This window comes from Rattus rattus, chromosome 6 (genome assembly GCF_011064425.1).
Source record: "Rattus rattus isolate New Zealand chromosome 6, Rrattus_CSIRO_v1, whole genome shotgun sequence".
Lineage (NCBI taxonomy): Eukaryota > Metazoa > Chordata > Mammalia > Rodentia > Muridae > Rattus > Rattus rattus.
In genome coordinates this window covers 57016551-57044472 of record NC_046159.1, presented here as the reverse complement: position 1 = coordinate 57044472, position 27922 = coordinate 57016551, and the positions used below count along the sequence as shown (strand labels likewise).

General features: G+C 54.3%; 1 protein-coding gene across 1 annotated transcript in view; it reads right to left on the bottom strand.

The window, feature by feature from the left end:
- The window catches only part of Plxna1 (plexin A1), a 40873-nt gene extending 13784 nt beyond the window's left edge, over positions 1-27089 (bottom strand). Inside the window, exons 1-19 of the mRNA XM_032906119.1 lie at positions 25773-27089; positions 24177-24359; positions 13564-13704; positions 12518-12618; positions 12160-12283; positions 11916-12069; positions 11422-11521; positions 10084-10198; positions 6796-6996; positions 5080-5176; positions 4812-5005; positions 4541-4692; positions 4338-4458; positions 3952-4088; positions 2648-2815; positions 2339-2432; positions 1755-1994; positions 1505-1648; positions 878-1112 (exon numbers count right to left, since the gene is read on the bottom strand). Coding sequence (XP_032762010.1) covers positions 878-1112; positions 1505-1648; positions 1755-1994; positions 2339-2432; positions 2648-2815; positions 3952-4088; positions 4338-4458; positions 4541-4692; positions 4812-5005; positions 5080-5176; positions 6796-6996; positions 10084-10198; positions 11422-11521; positions 11916-12069; positions 12160-12283; positions 12518-12618; positions 13564-13704; positions 24177-24359; positions 25773-27014 — 3943 coding nt within the window. The 5' untranslated portion in view covers positions 27015-27089. The remainder of the gene's footprint in view (positions 1-877; positions 1113-1504; positions 1649-1754; positions 1995-2338; positions 2433-2647; positions 2816-3951; positions 4089-4337; positions 4459-4540; positions 4693-4811; positions 5006-5079; positions 5177-6795; positions 6997-10083; positions 10199-11421; positions 11522-11915; positions 12070-12159; positions 12284-12517; positions 12619-13563; positions 13705-24176; positions 24360-25772) is intronic.
- Positions 27090-27922: the final 833 nt, after the last annotated feature.

Genomic DNA, 27922 nt, shown 5'->3' with positions numbered 1-27922 from the left:
CTCTCTACTATCATGAGATTAACTAGCTAAGAGTAAAAATGGCCCCAACATTGGCTGGGTAGGAATAGGAAGTCCTTTAGCCAAGACCCAGTCCTGTGTAGAGGGGGGTGACAGATATTCCAGTAATGCCCCCAGGGTCCCAGTTGAATGTTAGCCTCTGCCTTATACACATCATGGCCCCAGGGCCCTCAACACCATTATCTTAGCCCTTACCACCTCTCAAGGTCAAAGAAAACAGGGCACAGTGGCAGGCCCTATAGAACACTCCAGAGCTATGAGGTTTCAGCCCTGTAGTTGCCCTCTATCTGATCAGGAATCAGAGGGGCAGGGCAGGCTCTGGAGTACCCAGCAGGTTTGGTAAAGTGCTGTGGCTTCATTTCCTGCTTGCTGCCAGGCATCTGGCCTCCCCTCTCTGGCAGTTGTTGGCACAAATTGGCAGAGAAGATATGGATGTACACTGGGCTTTCAATCTCCCTCTATAGGTTGGAGCCAAGGGCCCCTATCCTCCAGTCCCAGGTCATATCTACTTCCTGTCCACCAAAGTGGTCTACAGGGCAGGTACCCAGTCAACCATGGGACTATCTGGGACTCTTGGGGGGGCTGAGCACGATCACTTGTATGTACCCTTGCCTCACTATGTGATACCCAAGGGTGTGGGCACTGTTTCTGTGCCCACTGGGCAGACCAGGAGACTGGGACACAAAAGAGTAAGTGGCATAGCCCCTAGATTATAGCTGTTCATAAGGTGGTCCCTTTACAAGTAGGACGATTCTGCCATCTGTCATCTCCCTGGGACTGAGCCAGAGTCCAGTGGTGGTGACTGACTCAGTACTCAGATTCCCTCCCTGGCTCTGGCCCCACCCATCTCCCTGCTGACCTTCCTTGCACTCGAGGGCCACACGTGACTCCAGGTTGTCCATCTGGAGCTGCAGCCGCTTAAGGGTCCGGTCAGCATCCCGGGATTTGCGTTTGTAGGCGATGAGCACAGCCACGATGACCAGCAGCAAGAGGCCACCCCCACCACCAATGCCCACAATGGCCGGCAGCGTCAGCAGGCTGTCTGAGTACACCTGCAGCATCCCAGGTGAGAACTCGAAGCCCCCTGCCCGCACCTGCCAGAAGGAACAGAGGTATTCAGATGCATCGGCCCCTCAGAGCCCGAGGCCCTGTGCAATGGCCCTTAAGTCACCCATAGCATCTATCTACCTGCCTGTGGCGACAAAAGCAGCTAACAGGTACAAGATGCTGGGAGCAGATAGGCCCAGGTAGTTAACACACAAGCACGCGGCAGTGGGACTACCAGTGGGAGAGGGGCTCCAGTGGGAAAGATGGCAAGGACTGAATGGGGTTGCATTAGAACTCAGTCCGTGGGGATTTTCTCAGAGGTGGGGTTGCTCTAGTGGGGGTAGGGTCAGTAGGTCAGGAGGGTGGTTCCAAGAGGCCATAGATAGGCTGTGATAGGGAATTCCTGGCTCTCTGTATAAAGAAAAGTTAGAATATGTACCGTGACTTTGTGCTGCCCCGTGAGGTTGGGTGCTTCACACAACAGCTGTGTCTCAGACACGGTGAGGATACAAGGCGTGGAGCCGATGAGCACCGTGTAGTTGAGCCGGGAATTGCCAGGAGCAGGTGGCAGGAGATTCCGCCCCTACAGCGGTTAGGGTGAAATGAGGGCCAATCCTGAGGTCTCTGCACAAACCCCGCCCTAGAGCAGCCTCTGCAGCAGGAGGCCATGGTGGCTTGTTGAGACCTACCTTAAGAATGAGCGGGGAACTGGGCTTCAGCTCCAAGAGCCCAGTAGGGCTGAGTGGCTCCAGTACAGGGTCCGGGTAGTAAAGGAATGAGGAGCTGTTGAGTACCAGCAGCGTGCGGACATTGTCCATGATGAAACCAATCTCATCTGGCCGCTCTCCCAGTTCTGGCGGGCTGCGCTTTGGGTTGTCTATAGACGGCGCCCGGCACACCATGGTGGTGTCATTGTACACCATGCAGCTCTGGACACAGGTACCAGGATCTCAGGCAGGCTATCTCTCCCACTGTGGGCCAGCTACCCAATAACAACCCCACGCTAGGAAGGACAGCTTCCTGTGTAGATGGTCGAGGCACCAAGGGGGCACACAAGATGCCCATTCTCTGTAGGCTGAAGGCTAGACAGGCTGAGGATCACCCCTAGCTGACCACTTTGTCCTCAAGGCCCCAGCACAGACAGGTAAGCACAGTGAGGCAGGAGCAGGAGTGTTAGCAGCAACAGTTACCAGTCTAGGAAATACCCATATGGCCGGGACGGGAGGGAGAGCAGAGTGAGGTAGGGGATCAGAGGTCCAGGGCATCCACTCACATTTTCCCTCTCAATGCCTCCATACTTGGCCCGGATTCGAGGTTCACGGACGGTGGCCAGATTGGTGCCTGTGACTGTTAGGAGGGTCCCACCACTAAAGGAAGAAGAGAGGAATCAGACAGTGCCCGAGGCCTAGAAATACAAGACAGACGCAATCTCTTCCTGCAAGAGCAGGTGGGTCAGAGCTCAGCCAGAGTACTGCTTGCCAGGGTTTTAACAACCCCAGGAGGCTGCCAGTGAACAAACCCCCACACAACACCCTGGAGAGGTACTCCCTGACCCACAGTGGCTCCACAGCAGGTCTCCCACCTGTTGATGCTCCACTCAGGGTCGATCCTCAGGATAGTAGGGTCTTCAGTATAGTTGTACTTCACCTCGGGGTTGGAGAGTTGGGCACGGTTGATGTTGATAACAATAGGGGCACTGCCAGGGGTCTGCCCGGGAGGTGTCAGGCAGCGGATCTCTCGTGAGTTTCTCCTGGGATGGGGTCAAGATGGGTGAGGGCACTGTGAGGTAACATGTCAACACATGAGCAGCTCTCCACTGGTGGCTGAGAACTGGCTCCCAGGGAAAGGCTTGGGCCTCCCTCAGGCGGCTACTGGATGACTACTCTGGCCTTTGAGTACCAACTAGTGTTGGTCCTACCCTAAACCCTGACTGGCTTCTTTCCTTCCCCGCTTGGGTCTCATCTACATTGAGCTGTACATCTCCCTTGGTCTTGCCCTCCACTGTACTCTAATGACATAATCTCTAATGTAGATGGATGAAATAGATCCTGTCTACTGCGGCTGGCTATTCAGGAGACCCTGGCCAGGCTGTCTTCTAACAAGTACCAGCACTAGTACCAGCCATCCATCCTAGTCCACCTTTCCAGGCTTGGGATCAAGACTGCTTGCGGCTGACAGGCTACTGCCCTGGAGGTCAGAGACTAAACTACAGGCCTGACCCTTCCCACCTGTCAGCACTGACTTCTTCAGACCCCTGAGCATAGACTCACTATCACTGGGTGCTTTGAACAAACCAGCTCCCTTTCCCTACTGTGCAGACACCTGGAAAAGGCCCTGTTCCTAGCAACAGTAAGCTGGCCTGGGGCATGGGGTCACAGGTCACCTTCATTAGCAGTCAGCAAGGCAATACCTGCTCTGAGGCTGTCCCTTGGCTATATATCACCGCAGCCTGGAGGCCTTATAGTCTCCAGGCTACAAACACCAATGATTAGTCTGATAACGGGTAATTACCACAGGAAAATATTTAAAGGGCCTTTCCATTATCATCCTTAATCTAAAATTATCCACTTCAAGCCTCAAAGCTTTTGTTACGATGTCTGTTTTCTCTATTAAACTTTTAAAAATACTTTTTATTTTGCTTGTAAGAAAGATGTCCCCTTCTTAGGAGGAACTACTGGAGGCAATAGTAGTACCCACTGAGGCCAGGCCACGCCCCCTTCCTACTCTGGAGGCTTGCCCCCCATCTCCATGGCAACCTTTCCTGTCTCTAGGTTTCCATAGAGATCACCCCAACCAGGTTTTCCATACCCGTTGCCCAGGCAACAGGAAGGGACAGCAGAGCCAGGAGGGAAAGCCCTGTGTCCCCTGACTCCTCTCACCCCATACCAGGAGAAGGAGCAGGGCCGACCGCCAATGGACACAGCTACATCGCTGCCTGCATTCAGATGGCTCCCTTCAATGCCAATCCAGGTACCTCCAGACAGAGGCCCCCGGGAGGGGCTCACACGGTAGAAGGTGGGTGTCTGCAGGAAGATGACTTGTTAGAGGAATTCCCTCTTAGAAGCATACGCTAGCATCTAGGCCTGTTACCCTGTGTTCCAGACAGGCAACCCTGGGGTAGGGGTAACCACTCCCTTGTAGCTGGGCTGAGCCTGCATATGGGCAACTGGGGCAGTGTCCTATATTAGAGGTGAGTCCAGGCCTATTTCTGCAGTACCCTTAATTACTTTCTGGGGGCAGCAGGAAGCAGAGGGCAGTAGGGTGGGGCTTACCACAAAGGTGAAGCGCTTGGGGGACAGAGCTCGGTAGTGGAGGGAGCAGTCCCGCACACACACTTCCACCAGGGCATCATGGGCTCGCAATGAGCTGGCATCTCCGATCTCACACACAATCCTGTGGGCATAGTGGGGCTCAGCACTTCAAAAATGCTCCCCAGGCCACCTAAGCCCTCACCACCCACCCTAGTCTGCCTTACTGTTCTGCACTGATGTACTCGCTCTCCACAGGGCTGCAAAGCACCTTGCCCACGTGCACGCCTAGCCGCACATCCTCAAAACGGAGGCCCAGATTCTCACCGGTGATGGTTAGTCGAGTCCCTCCCTGCCGAGGGCCTGTCTCTGGGGACAGCTGCAGGAAGGCAGAGGCTGGGGCGGACATAGCAAGGTCTACCGTGCCAGGTGGGAGATGGTAGGTGGGCTTAAAAGGGTGGGGCTGAGTAGGTGTTGGACTGGGTCTCCAGCTCCTACCTTGAGAATCTTGGGGTCTGTGCAGCGGCTGCTGCCGTGGTGGGCATGCATCCAGGCGGCTGGTGAGTCAGCTGGGCAGTGGTGTCGTAGGGAACAGCGGCGCTCAGCTACACACCAGCCACACTCAAAACGTGGGTCCGCCTTCAGGCAGAGGCCGCAACTCTGGCGCAAGGCTGGGCACTTGTAGAGGTGGGCTATAATGGTGGGAAGGTTAGTCAGCATGGACCCACACAGCATCCACCCACCCAGGCTGACAGCCCTTACTGACCCTGGATGTTCTGGGGGTTGTCAATGACAAAGTTGCCATTCCACACAACCGACAGGTTCACAGGCAGGTCGCTGACATCATTCCCCTCATAGGAGTACTGTTGGAAGAAAGGACAGTGGTCCTGCTTAGGGTGGTGGGCCACACCCCCATGCTACACGGAGGGTTAATGGTGCTTATGGGGGCCCCTCAACATCTCCGAAACGGACTACTATGGGCCTGCCGACAAGCAAGCTGCACGAGAATACACAGCTCTTCTGGTCATCTTTCCATACATGGCTTCTCTTCTAGCTCCATGGTCCTGCTCCCTCCTGCCACGTTCTATCTCCTACAGCCATGGAGAAACCACATCAATTGCCAGTCTCCATCTATTATCCTCCAAGGCTATCTCAGACACTACTTCCAACAGTAGGGCCGTTTTGCCTGAGCGGTGCAGTCAGCGTCTGGGAGAGTAGGGCTGAGTCCAAAAGCATCGGGGAAAGCTCTGTGAACAAGAGTCTCTACTGAATAGGCCAGGACTTTTGAGGTGTGAGGTCTTTGTGACCCCACAGCCTGAGCGCAGGTCAAAAGATCACTGTCCTGGGGAGTAAGTGCTGTTTTCACTTCTTCCTGGCTGGCTTGCACTTAGGGTAACAGTCCCTCTCAAGGGTGGGGCCTGGGCTTAGCTGCCTCCCACTTTCTGCAGTTGATGATCTCAGTTCTGTATTGTGTTTGGGCCCAGGCATGCGGCTTGGCATCTCAAAGGGGTGGCTCAGCAATTCATCACTATTTTATCTCAAGGAATTTAATTGGATCCTATCAAATTTCCTGATACCCTTTCTTCCCTTTAAACACTGCTGAAGGGAAGATAAATGGGGGTCTGCAGAGAAGAAGACAACAGAGACAGGGATGGAGAGACACAGGAAGCAGAAGCAAGAAAAGGGGATGATAAGAGTCAGAGGGGAGTGTGTGGGGTGCAGGATATGCGAGGAGCGAGAAAGAGAAGGGTGGGAAGTCAAAGGGGAGAGTGTAGCCTTCCCTGTTAGGTGGAGAGCTGTCTACTTTGACCCCAACTCCTGCCCGGTAGGATACCCCTGTTAGCCCAGGGCTGCTGGAACCAGGGGGTGGGGACAACTAAAGTCTTGACTGTTTCAAAAAGTTCACTGTTCTCCTGACTATACACTTCCTGAACAGAGGGGAAGTGAGGCCTGGCAGCAGTCAGGAGCCAGAGGAGAGCTCAAAACCTGAGCTCAGGTGTCCCGTGCACATCCCGAAAGGGTTTGTTTTCTAAAGGACTCTGCTCTGGAAAAGACCTCAGTAGCAGACTTGGTAAACTCAGTGACAACTTTGGGAATGTCGCTGTGAGGTAAGAGATTTCCACCATGGGTTTTCCCTACCCATCCAGCAAGGCCACTTGCTGATCTTCAGATGGCCATGGTGTGTATAGTCTTTCTTTGTGGCCAAAGGACGCAGACACAGGCTATGGTCCCTTTACCGGGCTATTTCACTTAAGAACCTGATGGTGCAGCCGCACCACCATCCCAGTCAGCTACACCACCCATACTCGCCCAAGGACTCAGTATTGGCCAGGAAGCCAACAGAGCCCTCAGACCTGAGGGTTCACCTGGCCACATAAGTCATCTTGGCTTTTTTTTGCTAACAAACCAGGACCAGGTGGGCAATGGCCCACTCCAAAGCATGGAGCACCCCACCTGGCCCACCCGACTGCTATTCTCTCACCGAGGAGTTCTGGCATTGCAGGCTGGAGCTGTTGAAGCGTAGTGCAGTGACGCGGGCCGGGTTGCCTGGGATGTGGAAAAGGCACTCGTACCCTCGCTGACCTGACTGTGGCTGTGGCAGGTTCCGTGCGGCCAGGGTGATGGGCTTCACCACACCCACTGGGACATAGATGTGGGTAGAAGGCAGGATCTGTGGGCAGTCCTGAGGGCAGCAAAGCACTGGCTGAGCTAGGTCTGGTGGCAGCAAGAGGTACAAGTCCCACTGTGGCCCAGGATATGGTGGCTCACAAAGCCCTGGTTCCCTGTGCCACTATGCATCTGGGCACCGCAAACACAGTGGTCTTCAGGTCCTGCTCCCACCAGGCTGTGGCTGCACGGGCTAGCCTTTTACTCATGCCAGATCCTAGGACCCCACTACTCAGTCTTGGGGCCACAGGTACCCCATCTGGCCCACAACTGCAAAGACCCAAAGCAGGAGCCAAAAACAGGGTGCTGGGGTAGCAGGCTCTCAGCTGGGGGCCTGGGAAATGTAAAAATAGCCTGGGCCATGTAGAAAAACAGCCAGGCCCCCAGGGCCAGGGCCTCAGCGACAATAACTGACGCAATGCCCGGCTTGCTTGCAGCATGGCTGGCAGCAGCCTCAGGAGACGACACCCTGTGGGAGCGTGCGGAGCAGCTTTAAATAGGGATGCTGAAAACAGGCCTGATCCCTGGGGACTGACTGCCGTGGCTCCCAAGATGTAGGCCCAGGGTCTGCTCTGCAGAGCCTGGTAGAGCCTGACTCTGACCCAGCCTCTCAGGGTTTGACCTCAGAAGATCTGCACAGGCTCAGTGGGAGAGACTGTGGGATGACCCTGGTGAAGACACTGGAATGCAGGGACACATCCACATTGCTGTCTTCCATACCATCTGAGGAGCACTTGGTGACTATACCCCAAGACTCAGGCTGTGATGGGACCTAGCTGAGAGAGCAGCATCAGCTTAGGCTCAGCCTCCCCTACCCCCCGCCCCAACAGTCACGCAGAGCTGGGCTTACCATCCACCTAGTATAACATACCAGGTCCAGAGCCCAGCATTGCTCACTGACCCCTGCAATACCTTTGTGTGAGTGGAGCAGACAGAGGGCAGAGATGGCTGAATGGAGCCTAGCCAGATCCTCCTGCGTGCCCTACTAACCCAACACTGTCTTCCCAGCTCTCAGTCTGCCAGCCACATTCTGGATGGAAGACCTGCTTGGGTCTCCGGGGATAGCTTCCACCTCACCTGGCCTCCTGTATCCTATCCATGCTAGGAGAACATCTTCCAATTATGGTTCCTAGAACTCACAGGCCAGAATGAGTGGGACCTGTGGGGCTCACAGGGTCAGGCTGAATTAATCCCACCACCTACTTGTACCTCAGGTCCTGCTGACAGGAGGTCACAGAGCCTTTGGGGTATATTGGCTTAGGGACCAGCAGCCCTGAAAGGTCTAACTAATTCCTTGTTTCTCAGCAGCCCAAGGCATGCCTGGGAGACACTGGCCAACACTGTGGAGTGGAGCTGGTGTCCTTGCCTAGGGCTCCTGATTGTGCCTTCACTTCAGGACCAATCTGGAAGTAGCCAAGACAAGGGGATATTTAAGGACTCGGGTCAGGTTCCTAGTCATCTGACCCACAGCCCTCTTCCTCATGCAGACAAGTCTACTTCCCTGTTCGGAACTCATCCTAGGGCTTAGCAAGGGAGAGAAGCTATGAGTGAGACCCACCAGGCCACTGGGGAGGCCATTCTCCATCCATACAGCAAGGAAACTATTAGGATATGCCAGGCCCCCAGGACTGTCAGTGTGAGCTCTGATGACCATGCTTCTGTGAGGTTCTTTCTAGGGCCTACCACCCCATGCTGGCTGCCCATCTCACTACCTGTTCAGCAGGCCCCGAGAACAGGTGGCAAGGTGAGTGCTTACAGGTCTTCCTGCATCTTCAAGCCAGTATTCTGGGCACAGAAAAGGATCTTGGGTCAGAAAGTCCCAGGACTATATGAATCTGCATGAGGTCCTCCAGGGCCAGAGGCAGGCAGGGAGATGGGGAGCTGCCACTCTGTGTGCTATGTATATATCTATGGCTGTGTAACGCTGCTGACCTTCCATACAAAGCTGCAGCTAGAGAACAGCATGTGTACATGGCATCAAGCTGTTCCCAAAAGACCCTTCCCGACCCCAGCCCTGTGCAGACAAGTCAGGCTCTGTGCTGCCCATCCCACCCAGAATACCATGGCTGCCTGGGTATGAGAACCTGAATGGGTTACCACTACAGGGAGAAATTTCCTCTGTTAATAAAACTTCCTAGCAGTGATGGGCTATTCAGAGCAGGATTAGAGGGACGCTGAGAAGAAACCTGGACCACCTTGGCTTCAGGAACCACCAACAGGGGTCTCCCCTGCCGTCTACTAGCACATCACTCTCTGGGCACTGCATAGGCCTCTGGAGTGGCCTCAGGCCAGCCCTGGACAGGTCCCAAGGTCCCTGACTTGGCTCCTACTTCCTACCCTAGATACTGTGATCCAGTTCTCCGACTGTTACCCTCCTAGAAACCCACCACCACCACCACCACCACCGTGTCCCTTGTTCCACCCATTGTCACAGTCCCCATCACCATTAGGTCCAGGGTCTTGCCTTTAACTGCCAACTTGTCCTAGGAGACATCAGGACAGGAAGCAGCAGGATGATGGGAGGGCAGCTCCTGGGGCCCCACTCACACACACATGACCTGCCAAGCTTTCCAGATAAGTCCAGTTTGGTTGCAGTTCCCACAGACCCAAGTAAGAAAATTCATGGCCTCCTCTTCCAAACCCAGCATAGTATTCAGAGTGAAATGAATGGGTCCTGATTTAAGTCCTGGCCCCACATCAACATGGACCCTAGGATCCTGTCCCAACTTCCCATGCATGCAGGCCTGTATGCCCAGGATGTCATAGGTTCCAGGAGAAGTGGTTTGCCACTCAGTCAGACTCAGCAGCAATTGCCATGTGGAGCTTCAGAAACCCCACAGCTCCATGGCTAACATCCCTCCCTGGCTGGGAAAAGAACTATTATGAAACATGCTGGTCAGGCTCCGGCACAAGCTACCACAGGGCTGCTATCTCTCAAGGACCACAAAGGACACCCATGGTCTCAGGCTATGACATTCAGGAAGTTGTCCCCACCTTGGTCACACCTTGGTATACAACTGGTACCCTAGCCACCCATGGGTATTGTGATACCCTGAAGGTCACTGGTACTTATGAAGCCTTCAGGTCACTTACCCAGCCTTACCTCAGACATGTTGACACGGCCTTCCAGAAAGGCACAGTCAGCCGCATTGTTGGTACAAACGTGGCGGTATTTGCACCAGTGGCAGGGGAAGGAGCCATTGACACATGCCAGGCAGCTGCAGGGGAAATGGGACAGTTAGGCCTAGGGAGTTTCAGCTTGTGCTTCCACCATGAGGACCTAGTGTGATACTTCTCCTTGGAGTGTCACCTCAGGGTCTTTGCTATGGCTGCCCCTGGCTGAGAAGGTCATCAGACCTGCTGCCTGCTGGACAGGCCTCATTGAGAATGGTCTTACCTCCTCTGATTCTCTTCCTCTTCAACACAGTACTGGTCACTGCAGTGACTCCTGGCCACCATGACAGAACCAGAATGTATTTATAAGTATACCAGGAGCACATGTCACACTCCCCACTTCACGCTCAGGCTGGTGCACGCCCGCCAGGAGTGGCTTCCCCCTTGACTGCTCAGATCTCAGTTCTCCTCCGCCTGTTCTATCCAAACCTATTCTACTTGGGTAGGAGCTGTTAAAATGTGCATCTCACAATCCTGGGGGCTTGCAAAGAGACAGCCTCACGGCCTCCAGCATATGCCTCCCTGTTGCCCTACAGGCCAGCCCTATCAATTCTAGTCACCTAGCTCCTGAAGACAATTCCAAGAAAGCCCCAGGAGTCTCTCAATAAATGAAAGCAAGATTGAACAGTCAGCCAACCCCATGTCCCAGGCCAAGTCTGATAAAATTCTCTCTGAAGTTCCCACCCTTTCCTTGGCCTTCTCAGGACCCTCTCTTGACCAGTGTGGCTAGTAATGGACCTTAATATGACCCCAATTTCCTTGTATCTGAAGCCAGTTGCTCACAGTCAATATGGGAAGAAGCAAACAATGCTGCCCCTGCCCAACTCCCTGTGCCCACCCAGAAGACCCAAGAACTAGGCAGAAGCCAATGCCTGGGGGTCCTACTGTGCAGCAACTATTTCCAGGCCAGAGTTAGCACCGAATTGTCTGTCATGTCTGGGTTCCACAGTGGCCCGGATCAGCGTCTCCCTCGCAGTCCCTAGCCCCACTCTGGTGGCCAGCGGGACTTTTCAGGGGTCATCTCTCACTCTTCTGCCCAGTTCCTAAAACAGCTCTCCACAGATGCTACAATGCCAGCCACAGTCTCCTTCCACCCTGCCCTCAGGGCCTTGCCCAGCTAGCTCTTCAACTGCAGGTGCTTTTGTGGGCCTCTTATTCTGTCTGCTTGACTGGATGTCAGCTGCAGGAGAGCAGGCCTGCAGAGAAGTGTCTCCAGTAAGACCACAGGGATGCGACTGTAGCAAGGGCAGGATCTAGGGACACTCACGACTGGTGAACACTGCAGTTATAGAAGACAAAGTCCACAGATGCAAACTTCTTCCCTGTCTCCTTGGACTTGAGGTAGAGCTTCACCACCCGTTGGTCTCCTGTGGAACATGAAGACTAAGCCACCAGGGCCATAGACCACAGACCTGGCACCCACAGAGAAAGCCCAGATATAAACTGACCCATCACTCCTCTAGCCTAGGCCCCAGGTAGCTGATGTCCCTTCCCTAATTGGCCAGTAAGGAATCAGAACACAGATCCTCCATGAAGGTTGGGCTAAATGGACTCACTGGGCTACCTGCCAAGCACTGAGTGAAAATGGACCATAGCAGGCAGAAAGGCCTGTGCTCAAACCACCACTAGGCTTTCCTCAAATGTAGCACCGATATCCCCACCTCCACTCCGATCCCTTCTAAAGCTTTGTCTGGTTCCACACACCTCCTGCTTTGACTCTCCTGTGCCTGCTACTGCTGAGCAGGAAGAGCACCCACTCACCCTGACCCTGTGTGATGGGCGCCACTTCCCGGGCAGAGGGTGAGTGGCAATGGATGCGGCCATCTTCCAGGATGCTCTCAGTCTCTGTGAAGTCCTCAAAGGAGCAATTGACACCAGCTGAGAGGTCAGGCACGTTCCAAGCCTGCAGCACAAGCTGGTGTGGCAGAAGGGATGGGTAAGTGGTTACTGCTCCACTTGCTCCACCCACTTCTCCCTCCCAGCCACCTCCAACAGCAACACTCACCGGCACCTGGGACATGGTGACTGACACATTGCGTGGCTGGACAGTCAACTGCACACACTGCAGCAGGTCAGAGGCGAAACGCTGGGGCTCTTCTGCCCGCTCACAGGCATCCTGCCTAGAGCAGCTGCAGGAAGATTAAGCCCAGGTTGGGCTTATAGATCCAGAGGCTCCAGGGTCACAGGAGAGGGGTCCCTAGGCTGAGGACATGGGCTCCTCTGCCCCCACCTGATGACATTCCTATCACTTGTCAGAGGGTCAAATAAGACCTAGGGCAGCTATGACTGAGATATATATAGCAGGCTTCCAGGGCCTCTAGGAAATGTCACCCACCTCTTCAAGCCAGACCTCCCAGACTCACATGCTGTGCAGGACACACCAGCCACAGTGGGGGTCCCGAGACCCTAGGCACAGCTCACAGGAAGTATACTGGACACAGCTTTCCACAGGCACCCGCGTCACCTGGGGAAGGATCGTAGTGTGAGGCCTATCTAGGCCCATCCCAGGCTCCTAACGCATTCTGAAGCTCAATGTACTCAAAGTCAGGCTGGGTCACCCTGCCTTGGCCAAGTGGGTCAACAGGGTCAAAAGATCCAAGGCAGGCAGCTAGCTGAGACTTACAGCTGTGATTTCATCTCCCACCTGTCTGGACTCCTTCATGGCCTGAACTACTGAGGAATGGAGACTTGTCAGCTTGGTGAAGGATTGGGGTCAGCCCTGGTGGTGCTCAGAGGGGCAGGCTAACTCTGGGTCTCCCTAGTTCTCAGGACCCAGAGGCAGAAACAGGAAGGATTGCAGAGGAGAAACAAGAGCTGACCATAAAGCCTAGCATCCTGCCTGTTCCCCTCCAACTACTACCTGTCCATCTGCCATAGCGACATCAATTTACACATAAGGGCAGGAATAGGCACCAAGTCAGTAAGGCTGGGCACGTAAGAACACAGCCTTGAAGACCGAGGCAAGCCAGGCTGGCCATGTCTCGCCAAGGACATAGCCACAACCCACTGTAGACAGCCAGAGCCTGAGGCAGCTAAGCCCAGCCCAGAGTCCCAGTTCAATCCTCCAAAGGCACCTGTATTTGGACAGTGCAGTCACCCAAGTACCAACTTCCACAGCTAGAAGTCACAGGGAGAGAAAGAGGGCCTTCCATACCAGGCCCTGGGGAGTCTGAGGCTACACGGATGGCATGGAGCCCTCATAAGTACACCTCCTAGAACAGATCCACTGTTCATCTGTCTATAGTGTGACATGTCAGGTTTTATAGCCAATAGGACACCGCCAGGGGAAAAAGCAGCCTCATGACTCCAAGCAAAGCATTCCTCAGTTTCCTTATGACTGAGCTCTCTGACTGGGGATCCCACCCCAGCCACCCTAAAAGCTTATGGCCGAGCAGCCAGCAGCACCCACCTGCTTCTCCGTCATAGCATAGAGGTACTGGTGGTTGGGGCTGAGGACCAGGTCACGCAGGATCGGGTTGCCCTCCTGAGCCACCACACTCTCATAAGCCAGGGCTGGCCTGCCGCTGGGGTTTGCTAGGTCCACCAGAATCTGTGGAAAGGATGCTCAATGAGGCAGGCCAACAACACTCTATCCTAGACCCACCTCACCTGATGCAAAGGGGCCAAGCCCTCTAACAGGCACCTCCCCACCAAAGCCCTGAAAGAACCAGGCTGGTTCAGAATGAGCCAAGGCTGACCCAGTTTACCCCAAGGACAGGGAGATAGGACAAGACACACCGGGCAGGAGGTGTGCCTTGGTTCCTCTACCAGTGTAGACACCAAAACTCGGTGGTACAATATATGTGGGCTATAGTTCCTACGATCAAGCTGCAGGGATCCTGGCAAGTAGGAACCTCTTTCACGGGTCACCACAAGGCTTGTGAAAGAAAGCAGGTTTGAGGTAAGAGGGCAGGTAAAGACCTTATGATCAGTATAGCCAAGGAACAAGAACAGGGGCTCACACATAGTGAGGCCAAGGCTAGCCTTGGTGCCTTGGGATGAGGGATAGCCCAGCAAGAAAGTGGCAGGGAGAAAGGGATCTCATCAGTGCAGAAATATAGTTCAGATACCAAACAAGCCAGGCGCTAATTAGCCTGCTCCTCTCCTGCAGCCTTGGTGCTGCAAGTATTTTTAGTGCTTTTACCAAACAAATGTATTTAATTAACAGAGAGACCCATGGGGGCTTTCAAGATGGGACTCGTGGGGCGCGTCTGCCCAGCTCAGCCGGGCCCAGGCACAGTCTCCTGGCACAGGACCTGCAGCTTGTTTCTACCCACTCTGCAGCTAAGGCAGCCTAGCATCTACCTCCAGCTTCCATCTGGCCTACCTCTATACTGGGTACAAGGCTGGAGTAAGCTTGGCCTTCTTTGTACCCCACAGACCTGGGGGCAGCAAGGGCAGCAAAAATCAGCACCCTGCTATAGGCTAGCTCTGTCAGGAGCTGGGAAGCAGGCCAGCTAGGGTGGGGCCTGTGTCTCTGGGCCAAGAGACTGCAGGCTGGGAGAAAGGGGGAGGGTCACATTCCTGAGAGCCTGGGCCACCCCCCACATCCGCTCAGCTGCCTCCACCAAGACAAGCTTAAGTCAAACCAGACCCGGAAGAGCTGGGTCAGTGGGGAGGTCCTGGGAGGCGTACAGGGGCTGGGCCAATAGTTGCCCAAACTTTATTCCTCTGGCCTCTGAATGGACAAGTAGAACAGCTAAGGTAGAAAGGGGCCATAGCAGCCCAGCACCCCTGGAGCTGGCAAGGACACTAACCCTAACCTAAGCCTATACATCCCAGCTATGCCAGAGCAGGGGAGGGAGCCAGGTCCTGGTTGACTGCTAGAGCAGAGCATTCAAGCTAGCTCACACTGCTATACTAAGTGGGTAGCACTGCAGCCAGAGACAAGGATGGACTCACACACCAAACTTGGCTTAGATGTATCTGTTTTCCTACTCCTGACACCGGAATGAATCATGGCCCCACCCCCACCCCCACCCCCAATGACAGAGACAAAAAAGCTTGCCTGAGACAGGTGCCAGGAAACAAGCCTGTTCCGTGGGCAGGGGACCGAGGACTCCAGACCAATGTCTTCCAAACCTCCAAGACCACAGCCATGACTCTACTCCCCCACACCCTAGACTTCCCCTACATCCACATCCCAGAAAGATCCCACCCTCCTCCCTCCTGGTTAGTAGCCCCAGCATGCAGGGTGCCCTGGACAGAGACCTGGGGAGTTTCCTCCTGCCACAATGTCCAACGGACCCCCAGCCCTATCCTGCCTGTCACCAGTCTTCCCAGAGAGCAGAGAGCAAGCCTTTCTCCAGTCCATCAGGAAAGGATCACAGGCCACCCAGGCTAAGGAGGCCCTGCCCCCAGTCTGATGGCTTAATTGACTGGGACAGGTGGTCTCGACAACTGCAGTTGGGAACATATGAGTCCAGCTGTCCACCCACCTGCCCAGCAATGGGCCACATGCACAACCAGGTCCTAGGGACACAGCCCAGTAGAGGCCAGCTCTGAGGAGGGGCCACTGAAACCATTCCTGAGCTAGAGGAAGGGTGTGCATCAGGGAGGCTAGACAGGAGTGTGGAGCAGCACTGTGCACTGAGCCAAGCCTTGCTCGGGCCGTCAGGACTTTGTGCCTATCAGTGCACACATGTCACAGTGTCCCCGGGTACAGATGTGATGATGGAGCTTGTATTCTGAATATGAAATGCCCTCCACAGGTTCATGTGTTTAGAAGGATTCACTCCCAGCTGCTGGCACTGTGGAGGGAGGTTACAGGATCTTTTAGATGTTTTGTTAAAAACTTGGACATCACTTGGGGTGGACCTTGAGGTTTACAGTCTGGGGCCACTTGCCTGTCTGCTGCCAAATCCTTCCTTACAATAGACTATCCTACGGTGAGCTAAAATAAACCCCTTCCCTCTTAAATTGTTTTTGACAGGGTAGTTATTTTATCTCAAAATCAGAAAAGAAAATACGAGGCACCTGTGACAACGTGTGTGCGTGATGGAGTTCTCTAGGTGCATATATAATGGGGTACCTGGGTGTATAGTATGTGATGTAGTTCCTAGGTGCACTCCTAATAGACCTAGGTGCACATGTGGATAATAGGGTCCCTTTGCATACATATGATGGGATCCCTGGGTATACACATGGAACAGGTTCCTATATGTATACATGTAATGGGTGTATCCATGATAGGTCCTTGTGTGCACATCAGTTGATAGGGCCCCTGTGTACACACATAGGACAAGGGTCATGGACACACATGTGATGGGATTCCTGTGTGCATATGTATGATAGGGCCTCAATGTGCATATATGTGAAGGGGGTCTCAGTGTGTACATGTGATAAGACCCTGTGTGTACATGTGTGATGATATGGCCTCTGCATACATAGGTGTTTAAGGGGTATATGTGTGTACATACACGTTCTAGTCTCTGAATGTAAGTGTGATATCCCTCTGTATGCACACGAGTCTCTGTGTGAGCCCATGGTCATGTGTAGTAAAGCCCTTGTACACATGATGGGTTCTCCATACATACGTATGTAATGGATCCCTGTGTACATGTGTATATATTCCCTGGGACTGCATAACAGAGTCCTTAAGGGTAAATGTACAAAGAAGAAATTGTATGCACATGTAATATATGATCCTTGTGCATACATGTATGATGATGTCCCCATGTATATGTGTTTGTTAGAATCTATGTGAGCACATGAGTGGGGATCCCATATACACACATATGTGACGTCCTGTTTGATGGGGTCACCAGATGCTAAAATCCTTTGGTATACATGTATGTGATGGAGCCCCCATGTAAATGTATATGTAACGGGCTCCCTGTATATATGCATATGTGTGATGGGGTCCCCATTGTATATACCTATGTAATGGTGGCCACTGTGCATAAATGCATTTGATGGGGTCCTCAGGTGTACTTTTACCCAATCCAATGGGGCCCTATGTGCAAACATGAGGGGAACACTGGTCCCAGGTCATGCTAGAGTCACTAAAGTATAGCTAGCTTCATCAGACCACATAGAGCCTATGAGAAGAATCAAGTCCTAGGCACCTGATTGTAACTGGGGACACAGTCTGCCCTGAAACATTGGGGAGCCAGCCAGGAGGGCATCCCAGGAGGGCAAAAGCAAGAACTTCAGAAGGCAGAGTAGGCACAGGGTCAGGGCAACAAGAGCAGGGCAGCACTGACAGGGCAGCAGAGCCCATGTGCCAATGGCTCAGCCCACAGCTGTCCACTCCAGGGCCACCCACCTGGAGACAGCTGCTCTGGCAGTCCCTTGCAAAGCAGCTGGGCAACTGGCAGAACACGGGAAGGCATGGGCTGGGGCATCCTGAGTATCCTTACCATCTACAGCTGTTGCCTGCATGTTTCTTTCTTTTCCCCAGACACCAGAATCTTCTACAACTGTCCTGAACATCCCATTGCTTCTAGAAGCTGTGGTAGAGCCACCCAGCCTCCTTGGACACAGCCCCAAGCTGCGCCAACACCTAGTCAGCCTAGCTTGGTGACATAGCTGTCTTTATCCTGAGCCTTTGCTTCTCAAGACTCAGCTCTCTATCCTCTCTGTTGTGATGGACCTGAAATCTGAGCTGATCAAGGAGAGAAGCCAGGTCAGACTCTGATCTCCCCAGTGGACAGTAACCCTGCCCATTGATCCTAGGACACCTCAGGAGAGGCCATACAGGGGGAGCCTTGTCAGGCTGGAGAGAAGGCTGCCACCAATGGAGAAGGCCAGAGCCCCAGGCTTGCTAGGCTCCAATCACCTCTAAGGCCCTGGCCAACTGCTGCAGGGCGGGTGGGCAGGCAGCTGACAGCCTGGCCAGGTCAGCTGTCCATCCAGCCCTGAGCCAACAATGGGGCCATTATCCAGACAGAGGGCAGGCGGGGTTGCTGAAGAGGATGTCTGGGCTATCCAGGCTGTATGCCAAGGCCGGCACGCGCCCTAGCTGCCCGGAGGCAGGGGGCTGCCCAGTTTTGCCCAACCTAAGAGAGGAAGTCCCTTGCTCTGCTTGGCCCAAGATAGCAGCCTGGGCTGACCCTACAAACTACTTAGCCCTGGCCTCTCTGCTTGTGAGAGTGTACTGGGGGGTCCCACTCTCTAGAACAGGGTCTAGAGGAGAGAGGTCAGGGGCAGCATCCAGTGAGCATGGTAGTTTCTGCAGATTAAAACTGCCAAGCCTGTCTTCTATAGGAGGTTGTCATAGAAGGGGCTACATAAGGCAGCCTCCATTCCCATAAAGGCCCTTCCTCTAACCCCCTGATCACCACCATTCTCAAAGTCGAGGCAGTTTGATAGTGTAAGAGTAGCTGGCACTTAGCTGCCCACGGATGACAAAACATGGTTTGCAGGTGTCCAATAGCTATAATTGGGCTAGGCACAGTGGTTCCAGGGGTCACATCTCTCACCCCTACCTCTGCCACACATAAAAGTGTGGGCAGAAGGGCTAGAGCTCTAGACAAAGGACAGCCAGGGCTGTGAGGACCAGCTGTAGCCTGCTCCAGCACAGATTTTTCCCACATAGTGAATCACTCTGGTTAACACTCACCTCTTAAGACTGAGAATTCAGAGGCTCGAAGTTCTACAGGAGACAGTACCTGATTGGAGGTTACTTGGTGACACTGTGCTATAGCCCCACTGTTCCCCATTCATGGAAGACGTTTCCTAGGACAGCCCTGGGCTGGGCTACTGTAGCCTCCCCTGTTATGGATGGCATCTAACTGCTCCCAGGGGAAGAGCTGCCCAGGGTGGGTACTCAGAGCAGGACACACTGAGTGACTTCCATGTGCATATGGGTAACCTTTCGGTCACTAGGAGCTAATATGCCATCAGCCTGGGGCTAGTATCTAGCTAGCACTGATCAGGTCTGTGTCTTGACTCAGCCCCTGATAGCAGGTCTCCTTTAGAACCAGCAAGAAGGAGGCAGAGCTCCCAGGAGACACAGATGTCCGCTCAGCACCATGAGAGTACATGGATTCCACAGGGGCACATCTACTCCACAGAAGGCAGACAGCCTGGGCCCCTTCATTCCCTACTTAAAATCAGCAGAGGGAGAAAACAGAAATGTGTTTTGCTGAGTAGAGCCAAGGGTCTCCCACCTAATGCTTGGAATAGAACATCAGTCCAGAGGTTGAATAAAAGACCAAGATCAGAGCTCAGCAACTCTTCCTGACACTGTCAGAACCTATGCCCCAAAGGCTGGGTCCTTGGAGCGATGTTGCATGAAACACTGAATGCCAAGCAGAGGGTTGTATGCTTGACCTGCATGTGGCCCAGAGTATATAGCTTATGGACCCGGAGCAGGCCACAGCTTGGCACTGTGGTCAGGATGAGCCTCACAGCAGCTGAGCAAGGGACACAAAGAAAACGCACATGACTCAGCTCATTCCCAGAACGACAGCCGCAAAGGGTCAGCCAGGGCATCCCAGCAATAGGCAGAGCCTGGGAGGGCTCTGGGGATGGTGATGCTGGTGGTGTGGCCTTCAGTGAGCCTTTGCATGCACCATTATGAGTGCCTCTGAGGACACAGGGTCTTCAGCAGGGTTGGGTGCAGAGGCAAAAAGGCAAGCTGGAGGCATCCAAGGTCAAGGGCCTGTGTTGGCAGGCGGGGCTGCAGCAGCACAGACTCTGATAGCAGCAGAAACAGCTGTAAATGAAGAAGGCCACTGGCGCGCTTGAACTGCAGAGTAAGCCGGTTGAAGGCTTCCCTCCTGCTTCAGACTTTAGATGTGCTGAGCAGAGCTGTGTCCACCCCTCACAACATCATCTGGGGACACTGTGATTAACACCCTGGGGAGCATACACTTGGAAGACCAGATGGGGCAGCACAGGCTGAAGGGTACGGCTTCAAGGCTTTGTGAGTATGGTCTGGCAGGACAATGGCACCGTAGCCACACGTGTTCCAAAGGATCACAGCAGAAAGAGGGCAAGAGAGAATGGTGGTCCTGGGTCATAACTGGATACCACCACCCCCTCCTACTTCAACCCCAGTCTCATCTTCCACCCTCTTCAAACTTCTGGCCAACTCATAGGGAGGCTTGGTCTCATGCAAGTCCAGGAAAGGAAAGGGGTTTCAGGAGAGGCTGGCTGACAAGGGCAAACTTCCTCAATGGCTGGGCCTCAACAGGCCCCTGAGCAGACGAGTGCTACCTCAGGTTCTTCCCCGAGCCCCGCCACCCACCAGCTTCGGCCTGTGATCCTTTGCTCAGCTGTTCAATGGCCAGGGCATGGGTCTCTGGCCCCAGACTAATGCTTTATACGCACATTAGGTAGTTTACAGAGGTTTCTAGAAACAAGGGGTTAATTGACAACATTGAACAAACCTCTCTCTTACACACACAAAACCCACAGATATCCAGATTATCCTGGAGAAAATAAAACAAAATGATGCCCTAGCAAGAGAGGCTATATTCTACCTGGCATGGATCTGGCTGGACTTCAGCCCTGAAGTATAAGCGGACAGGTTATTGTTCTGGGGTACCCCTTCCTTCCTAGGCTTCTGCAATAACCTGGAGCAAGTACTTGGCAGGAGTTCAGAGCTTGTTTTCGTAGAGGTACCTGGGCCATCTTGCAGGACCAAACAAGGCCTGCAACTGCAAACTCAGGCAAGAAATGGCTCTTTGGAGGCTGTAGGGGGAGCTACTCACAGGGCTGGGGCTCTGGGGCCCAGGAGGATACTGGGAGGGGCATTCCAGAGAGATGGCCTCTGTTTGGGGGAGGGTCATGCTGGCAGGCAGGGCTCTGGAGAAGAAGGGGGAGGCAGGGGCACCCCAGCCAGCCTTGAGCAGCTGAAGTTGGCAGGTCTTAAATTAATCGCTACAATTTTACACAACAACACGTTTGGCAGGGCCTGGCCTAGGGCCAGGCAAGTCTCTGGAGCTCCCTAGATGCTTTTTAAAGCCCTGGAAGTCCCAGGCCTGGGAAAGATGGGAGGGGCCTGCCCAGCCTGACTGCCCTAGGTCAGGCAATGGCCTAGGGTCCCCAGAGTCTAGGTTCCAATAAGCAGGGCTGAGAGTTGGGGAGGAGGTGGGGCCATAAGCACCCTGCACACAGTTAGTCAGTCAGCAGAGCCAGGGCCAGAAGCCTCAGGGGTGGGAGGAGCCTGGATAAAAACAAGAGGGCTTAGGAGGCCACTCCAAAGCCCAGATGCAGGAGGTGGCCTGCAGCCCATAGGCAACGGGCTAGTGCTGGCTTGAATGGAGGACCACAGAAAGTTGCCCATCTGTCAGGGCCATGACCTGGGGAAGTACAAGCTGTGGGAATCTTGTTGCCTGGTGGTAGGCCAGGCATTTCCAAGGCAGGCCAGCAGGTAGAGGGAATCCACCCTACTCCCAGAGACAATCGAAGGCACTGCATGGAGGCCATGCCAATCTCAAGGGCCACAGAAGCAGCCTGGGATGCAGACCTGGGGACCAGCAACAGAAAGAACAGCAAGGAAGGGGCTCCTCCGAATCACTAATGCATAGCCTGGATCTCAGAGCCCTGCTAGGTCCCAGCCATCCTCCAAGGACCCACTGAAGAGGGGAGGGAGGGAGGAAGCAAGGGCCCTGGAGTCATGTAACATGACAGCTCTGTGCCTCAGTTTCCCAATCTGTGAAACAGATGCTGGGATGGCTGTTGAGGCTTCTGGTGAGTCAGTCACAAGAGCACTTAGCACGTGCTCACAGCAAGGGAGCTTGTCAGGCTCTGAGGAAGAACTGAACTGAGCTTAGAGAGGCTCACATAGCCAGAGAGAGCTAACGAACTTCAGAAACACCTCATTTGCACAATACTGGCAACCAAAGATGATGGATAAGACAGGAACACCAGGTGAACTGTTTCATAAGAGCCCACGACTAGGACAGGTAGACTGGGTGAAAAGGTTCAGGGGTCCCATGACACAACGATGTTCATGGCCTGGGTGACTCAGATGCATCCAGTTCAACCACAGAGCTACAAACAAAATGCCAGTCCAACTCCATACCCTCCGGCACACATAGCTGATCCCTTACACCCCAGAAAGGCCTCATTCACTCAAGAACTGCACTTAGCCCAGATGCACCCAGGGATGCAAGGAGCCTAAGTCATAGGTGAGGCTCTGTGGGCAAGAACAGAGGCCCTTGGCCTGAGGAGGACACTGGCCAGGGCAAAGGGTCACTCAGATCACTTCCTCAGCTGGACTGTCTAGCGGCTGCCTAAACACTCTCAAGGCAGCAGAGGGGACTCCACTCCTACTGCCCACCCACCAGCACGGGTATGGGAGATGGGAGGTAGGAGAGAGAATGGGAGAAGGCTGGGAATTCAGCCTTCTCCACGGGTGTCACCCACAATGCACCTCTGCTCACGGACAGTCTCCAAGGTTCCATACTCCAGGACTCCACTTCCTCTCTGTGGGAGCACTGCCAGCCAAGACTCCAGGGAACAGGTATGCTCAGCTCGCCAGTCAAAGCCTGGAGCCAAAGGGGCCCCTGGGGCCCAGGAGGCAGCCAGGCGAGACAGGACTGGAGAGACCCGTTCTCCTAGCTTCACTTGGGCCTGTCTGCCACCCCCTCAGTCCACAGGACATCAAAAGGGGGCACTCCCAACCCCAGAAGCCCATCTCTAGCTGGGAGGTAGGCACTAGAGAACCTCAAGAGAAAGTCTCTGGTTTCCTGCACCCTACCTTCCATAATCCTTCTCAACACACATCTAACTGACTTCACTCAGTGGTTCCCCAGGCCCATGGGCCTCCTTGAGGCACACTAAGTTACAGAAAAGGCTATACTGGAGCTCCGGGGCACACCTACACCACCTGGGAGTCACAACAAACAAGTCAGGGCTCCAAGCACAATAGAGGCCTGGTCTGAGCTGCTCAACCACCCACCTCCACTGATCAGGTGGCTGCTCTACAACAGAGTCCATAGGACTCCTTGCTTACCCTGAGCCCCTCAATTACCAGCTCAGGTCCCTAGGCCTCAAGACCACCAACAGTGCCCCAGCCTAAGATGGTGACATTGAGATTGGGGACTTCCCAGAGAACAGGCAAGGTTGGGATGTGGTTCCCACGTGCAAGGCTATGAGACAGAGAAGAGGCCAGGACTTCCTGGCCCTGGGCCCAGTCACACCCACGGGCACACGAGCAGGCAGGCCAGAGGGAGGAGGCGGGGGCTGTGTCAGCAAGAGCTCTCAGCTGTTATTTCATCTCCTGGCCCCACCTGATGGTCCTCTGGGTACCCAGGCAACTCTACCTTTCAGTGTTATTGGAGGCTTCTTCCTCCCAGGTAGGACCCCACCCATTGTCCTTCCAGTGACAGGCCAATCCACAGCCTCTGGAAACCCTCCCTGTCCAACCAGTCCTAAAAAGGAAGAGTCTAGAGACCAAACAGGTCAGTACATAGAACCAGGATCACCCTAAGGCCTGAGCTGGATCCTCAGTCACTCAAGTCACCAGCTCGCCAGGCACCAGGCAGGCTATGGTGTGATAGGGGCGGGGCTCTCCCCTTGCCCTGTCCTTGGCCTTGGCATTGCTTTGCTGCATGGTGGGTGGGAGTGGGGCTGGCTGAGGCAGAATGCACCAGATCTCCCAGGGTTGAAAGAACGGCCGAATGGGGAGGGGGACTGCAGTCTGCCCAATCCAGTATCGACACAAGCTTCCCACACCCAGCATCTAGACACCCAAGCCTCTAGGACCCAGGCTTCTGTACAGTGGCCCTAAAAATCTTGTGGAGCAGAACAAAGCCAATCACAGGAAAGGTGGAAGCACTGGCTCCTCGCAAGCCCCATCTACCCTTGGGCCCTGAGATAAACAACAGGGGGACAGGGGAAACTTCCCATGAGAAGTACAGAAAGAAGGGAGCCTTTCAGAGGCACCCAGACATCCGAGCCTTTCCAGGTCACTGGGCCTCCCACAGAGGCATGCACCTACCCATCTCATGCACAGACCCAATCTCCCTGTCAGAGAAAATCTGGTTTCTTTCTCTTTGATGGGACCTGAACACACACAAACACACCATCCGGGGGGTGGCCCTTCCAAGCCCACACAGGCCTGACCTTGCGGATGCGGCCACTGCGAGTGCCAGCAAAAACCACGGTGCGGCCCTGGTAGTCATAGGCAGCCACAGCAGTCAGGCCATCTTCCTTGTCCACAAAAAGGGGTGTGCCCTCGATGGTGACCGTGCCCCCGAGTGGCTGGTTGAAGTCCTGCCCGCAGAAGTCGTCATCAATCTGCAGGGGCTGTAAGGAGTGGTAAGGTAAGTATTTAGCAGCTACAAGGACCTTTGCCTTGAGCAGGGGACAAGGCTGGGGAAGGCAGGCTGAGAAAACCTATAAAATTCTGGGAAAGAAACAGAGTGCATGGCAGCCCAGGTCCAGTGAATGCCCAGAGTGGGAGAAAGGCCCAGAGAGGGTAACTTGAAGGAAGGGCAGGTGAGCTACAGGGCCCACAACTAGGCCAGCCACTCCAGAAACTGTCATGTTGGACAAAGGAAGAAACAGCCTTGAGTTGGGGGGCAGCCAATGAAAGTCTTCCTTCTGCAAATCTTACATTTGCACCTTGCATGCAGACAAAGAATGTGTTTAAGGCAGGAGGAGGGAGTGGGTACAACCAGAAGGCAGAGAGGAGGGACTTGCTGTGCAGGCAGGAAGAGATCAATACCTCAAGGTTCCAGAGCTGGCTTACAGTGGAGGCACAAGGAGGGGGTGGATAGGCAGGACAGGAGTTTGGGGAGAAGGAAGAGGACAGCTGGTCCTCCTCTGGAGTCTAGTCTCTTGGGGTAGAGGCTACTAACATGGATGCAGAAGGAGGCCAGCCTGGCTGGTGATCGATCCCTGGAAATAACCAAGGAGCAATGGACAGGTCTGAGACCAGGAGCAGGGCATCAAGGGGACATGTGGGGACACAATGCCTTTCCTGAGAAGCCCAGTGGAGCGGTGGCTTCACCTCGATGCACTCAGAGCCCAGCCACACTCTTCATTCCTGTAGGAGCCAGGCCCTCCTGCTGCTCTACTCCATTCTAAGGAACAGCCAGTGGCTCCAATTCTGAGATGGAAAACCTGCTGTCTCCTGGGGATAACTGGCTTTGGGGGCAGGGAGCACTGGCTGCAGAGCATCCAGCTGGGCTTCCCCTGCCAGGGCCTCTCTCGGAGTGTACCCCACTGTGCACTCAGCACCCAGTACTGAGCATGGTGGGGTCCCAGAAGGCTGATGTCCTGCCAAGAGGATATAGGGATAAACTCCAAAGCATCAGTGCCTGGAACCCTTGTATTAGCTCCACTCCCATTCTACCTCTTACTGGCTGTGAGAGCCTGGGCAAACCAATCTCTACCTCTTGTCCTCTATAACCTCATTTGTAAGAGAGGAACAAACTAAAAACGGTCATCACCACTCAACATCCCAAGGGCATTGGAGCTGTGTGGACAGGTGCTACCACCCACTTCCTAAGGCACAAGGCGATGCCATGGTTAGGAGCAGAGACTTTGGGGCTGATATGCTGGGTTTGGGTCTTGCCTCACAGGGCTGGGAGAACCAGGGAGGGGAAAAAGTAGAAAGCAGGTTCGACAAAGAGCAGGGTCACCAAGGTGTAAGTGAAATGTGACCCCAGGAGGCGTGGCGGGAGCCCCCACCCACACTCCCCAACTCCTGCTCACCGAGTTGATGCAGCCCAGCTCCTTGTTGAGCAGCCAAGGCAGTGAGAGCTTGCCTTCGCCACGGTAGCATGATTGGATGCGCTCCTTGATTTTCTCCTTGATGGCCCTCAGTGTGAACAGGCATAGCGCCGACTCCTTGGGTGGCTTCACACGGTTCTTCTGGCCCTGTGCAAACACTGTGAACAACACGTCCTCATCCTCAGCAAGGCCCAGCTGCTTGGCCAGGGCTTTTCCTGGCCTGCTCAGATAGGCGTCCTGCACCAGGCGGTACTCCACTCCAGCCTGTTCACAGCCAATGGGGAACTCCACGTAAGAGTAGAACTTGGGGTCATTCACACATAGCCGTACAATCTTGGAGGTGAAGAAGTGCTCACCAGCGGCATCAGGCGAGGTAAGCTGCGTGTCCAGCTGCAGGGTGAGGTAGTATACGAACTGCTCGCTGCGGAAACTGTACACATAGTAGATGTCAAAGGCTGGGAACTTGGACAGTGTATCTGAAGGGATCTTGAGCTGCGATGACACAAACTCATCCTGGTACACAAAGCCAAACATGTCAGCATCTTCCTCATTGGCCATGAGCCTGCGACTGGACAGAGTGGGAAAGTACTCTGATTTGCCATCGATGGGTGTGCCCACGAAGAGCTTGGCCTGGCCCTGGCCGGGTGGCCCGGCAATAAGCACTCCCGCCATGCTGCCAGCCTCTCGCACACTGGACAGGTAGTGTTCCTTACGGTGGTGTGGCTCGCCCAGCTTGAAGAGATCGTCCAACCTCAGGAACTGGCAGATGCCTTGTGAGGCACTGCCACAGGCCAACAGGCGGTTGGCAGCGTAGTCCAGCAGTAGAAGCTTGTTGACGTTGTCTGTGCTGCCCAGACCATGTGGGCACGACTGTACACTGGGGGGTGGGTAGCATTTCTCATTGTCTTCTACAGGACCCGTCACATGGGCCCGAAGCAGGGTTAGGTTCCCTGATAGCTTGTAAATGCGGTTCACGGCGCCAACATATACCTCTCCCGTCTGTTCGTGAACCACCAGGTGAGTGAGGCCCCAGTCACTGGCCACAAAGGTGCGGAAGGCAGGTTGTGGACCCAAACCAGCTGGGGGCGAGCTGATGGCTATCCACACATTCCTCAGCAACAGCAGCAAGAGCAGCAGCAGTGTCCGAGGGCTCAGAGGTGGCAGTGGCATGGTGGGCTGGGGCCTCAAGCCAAGGTATTCAGGTCCTATAAGGGCGAGCATCATGGGACTGGGTTTCTTGGCCCTGGGAAGAACAGGGAAGAGGGTGTGAGTGTGGTGCTGCCCACATATGCACAGGACCTCCATGCACAGTCTCCTCATTCTCTGAGCTCTTCATGGGTGTTTGTTGCACATGCATGTGCACACTATGCAGATACCTCCAAAAAGACCCTCTCCCACGACCCAGACAGATCGGAGCAAAGAAGGCAGCAAGGGTGAGCCAAGTGTCACAGGCACGCACAGGAGCACAGGATACCCCGGCAAGATAAGAATGTACCCAGGAACACAGCAACTTTCAAGAGTCAGGGTCTATATGATCCTGACCAGAGCCTGCCCATCCCCTGAGGATCAAGATACCTCAAAACCCTCAATCTCAAATGGGTGACATGTTTCCTGAATCAATGTCCCCACCAAAACTGGGCAGAGATAGGCTGTAATTACACATAAGCTCTTCCACACTGAGTGCCAGTTGCCTTGATTGACTCCTAGGACCATTTGGCCTAAGGTAGTCATGTCCCACACTATTAGATGCCCTCCAATGTGTGGACTGCTCCCCTGAGACTCTAACCAGACCCCAGCATAGCATCCATACCCACAAGGGCCAAAAAGTGACCCCCAACCCCCTATCACCCGTTGCCTGTTCCATAGCCACATGGCAGTAGTTCTGAGCTTGGGGTCAGGCTAGTCTGGGCCACCTTCTATAGGATCATGACTCTGGCATTGCTCCCGGGCTGACCTTGGCCAACACTTCTAGGACAGACCTAGAGGCAGCAGCTCCCACTAGAATTCCCACATCTCCAGGCAGAGGCACTCCCCAAGATGCCTCCTCCCAGGTACTCCCCCCTCACACTGGACTCTGAGCAAAAAAAAACTTCCAGAGAGAGCGAGAGTTTCCTAAATTCCAGTCCCCAGCA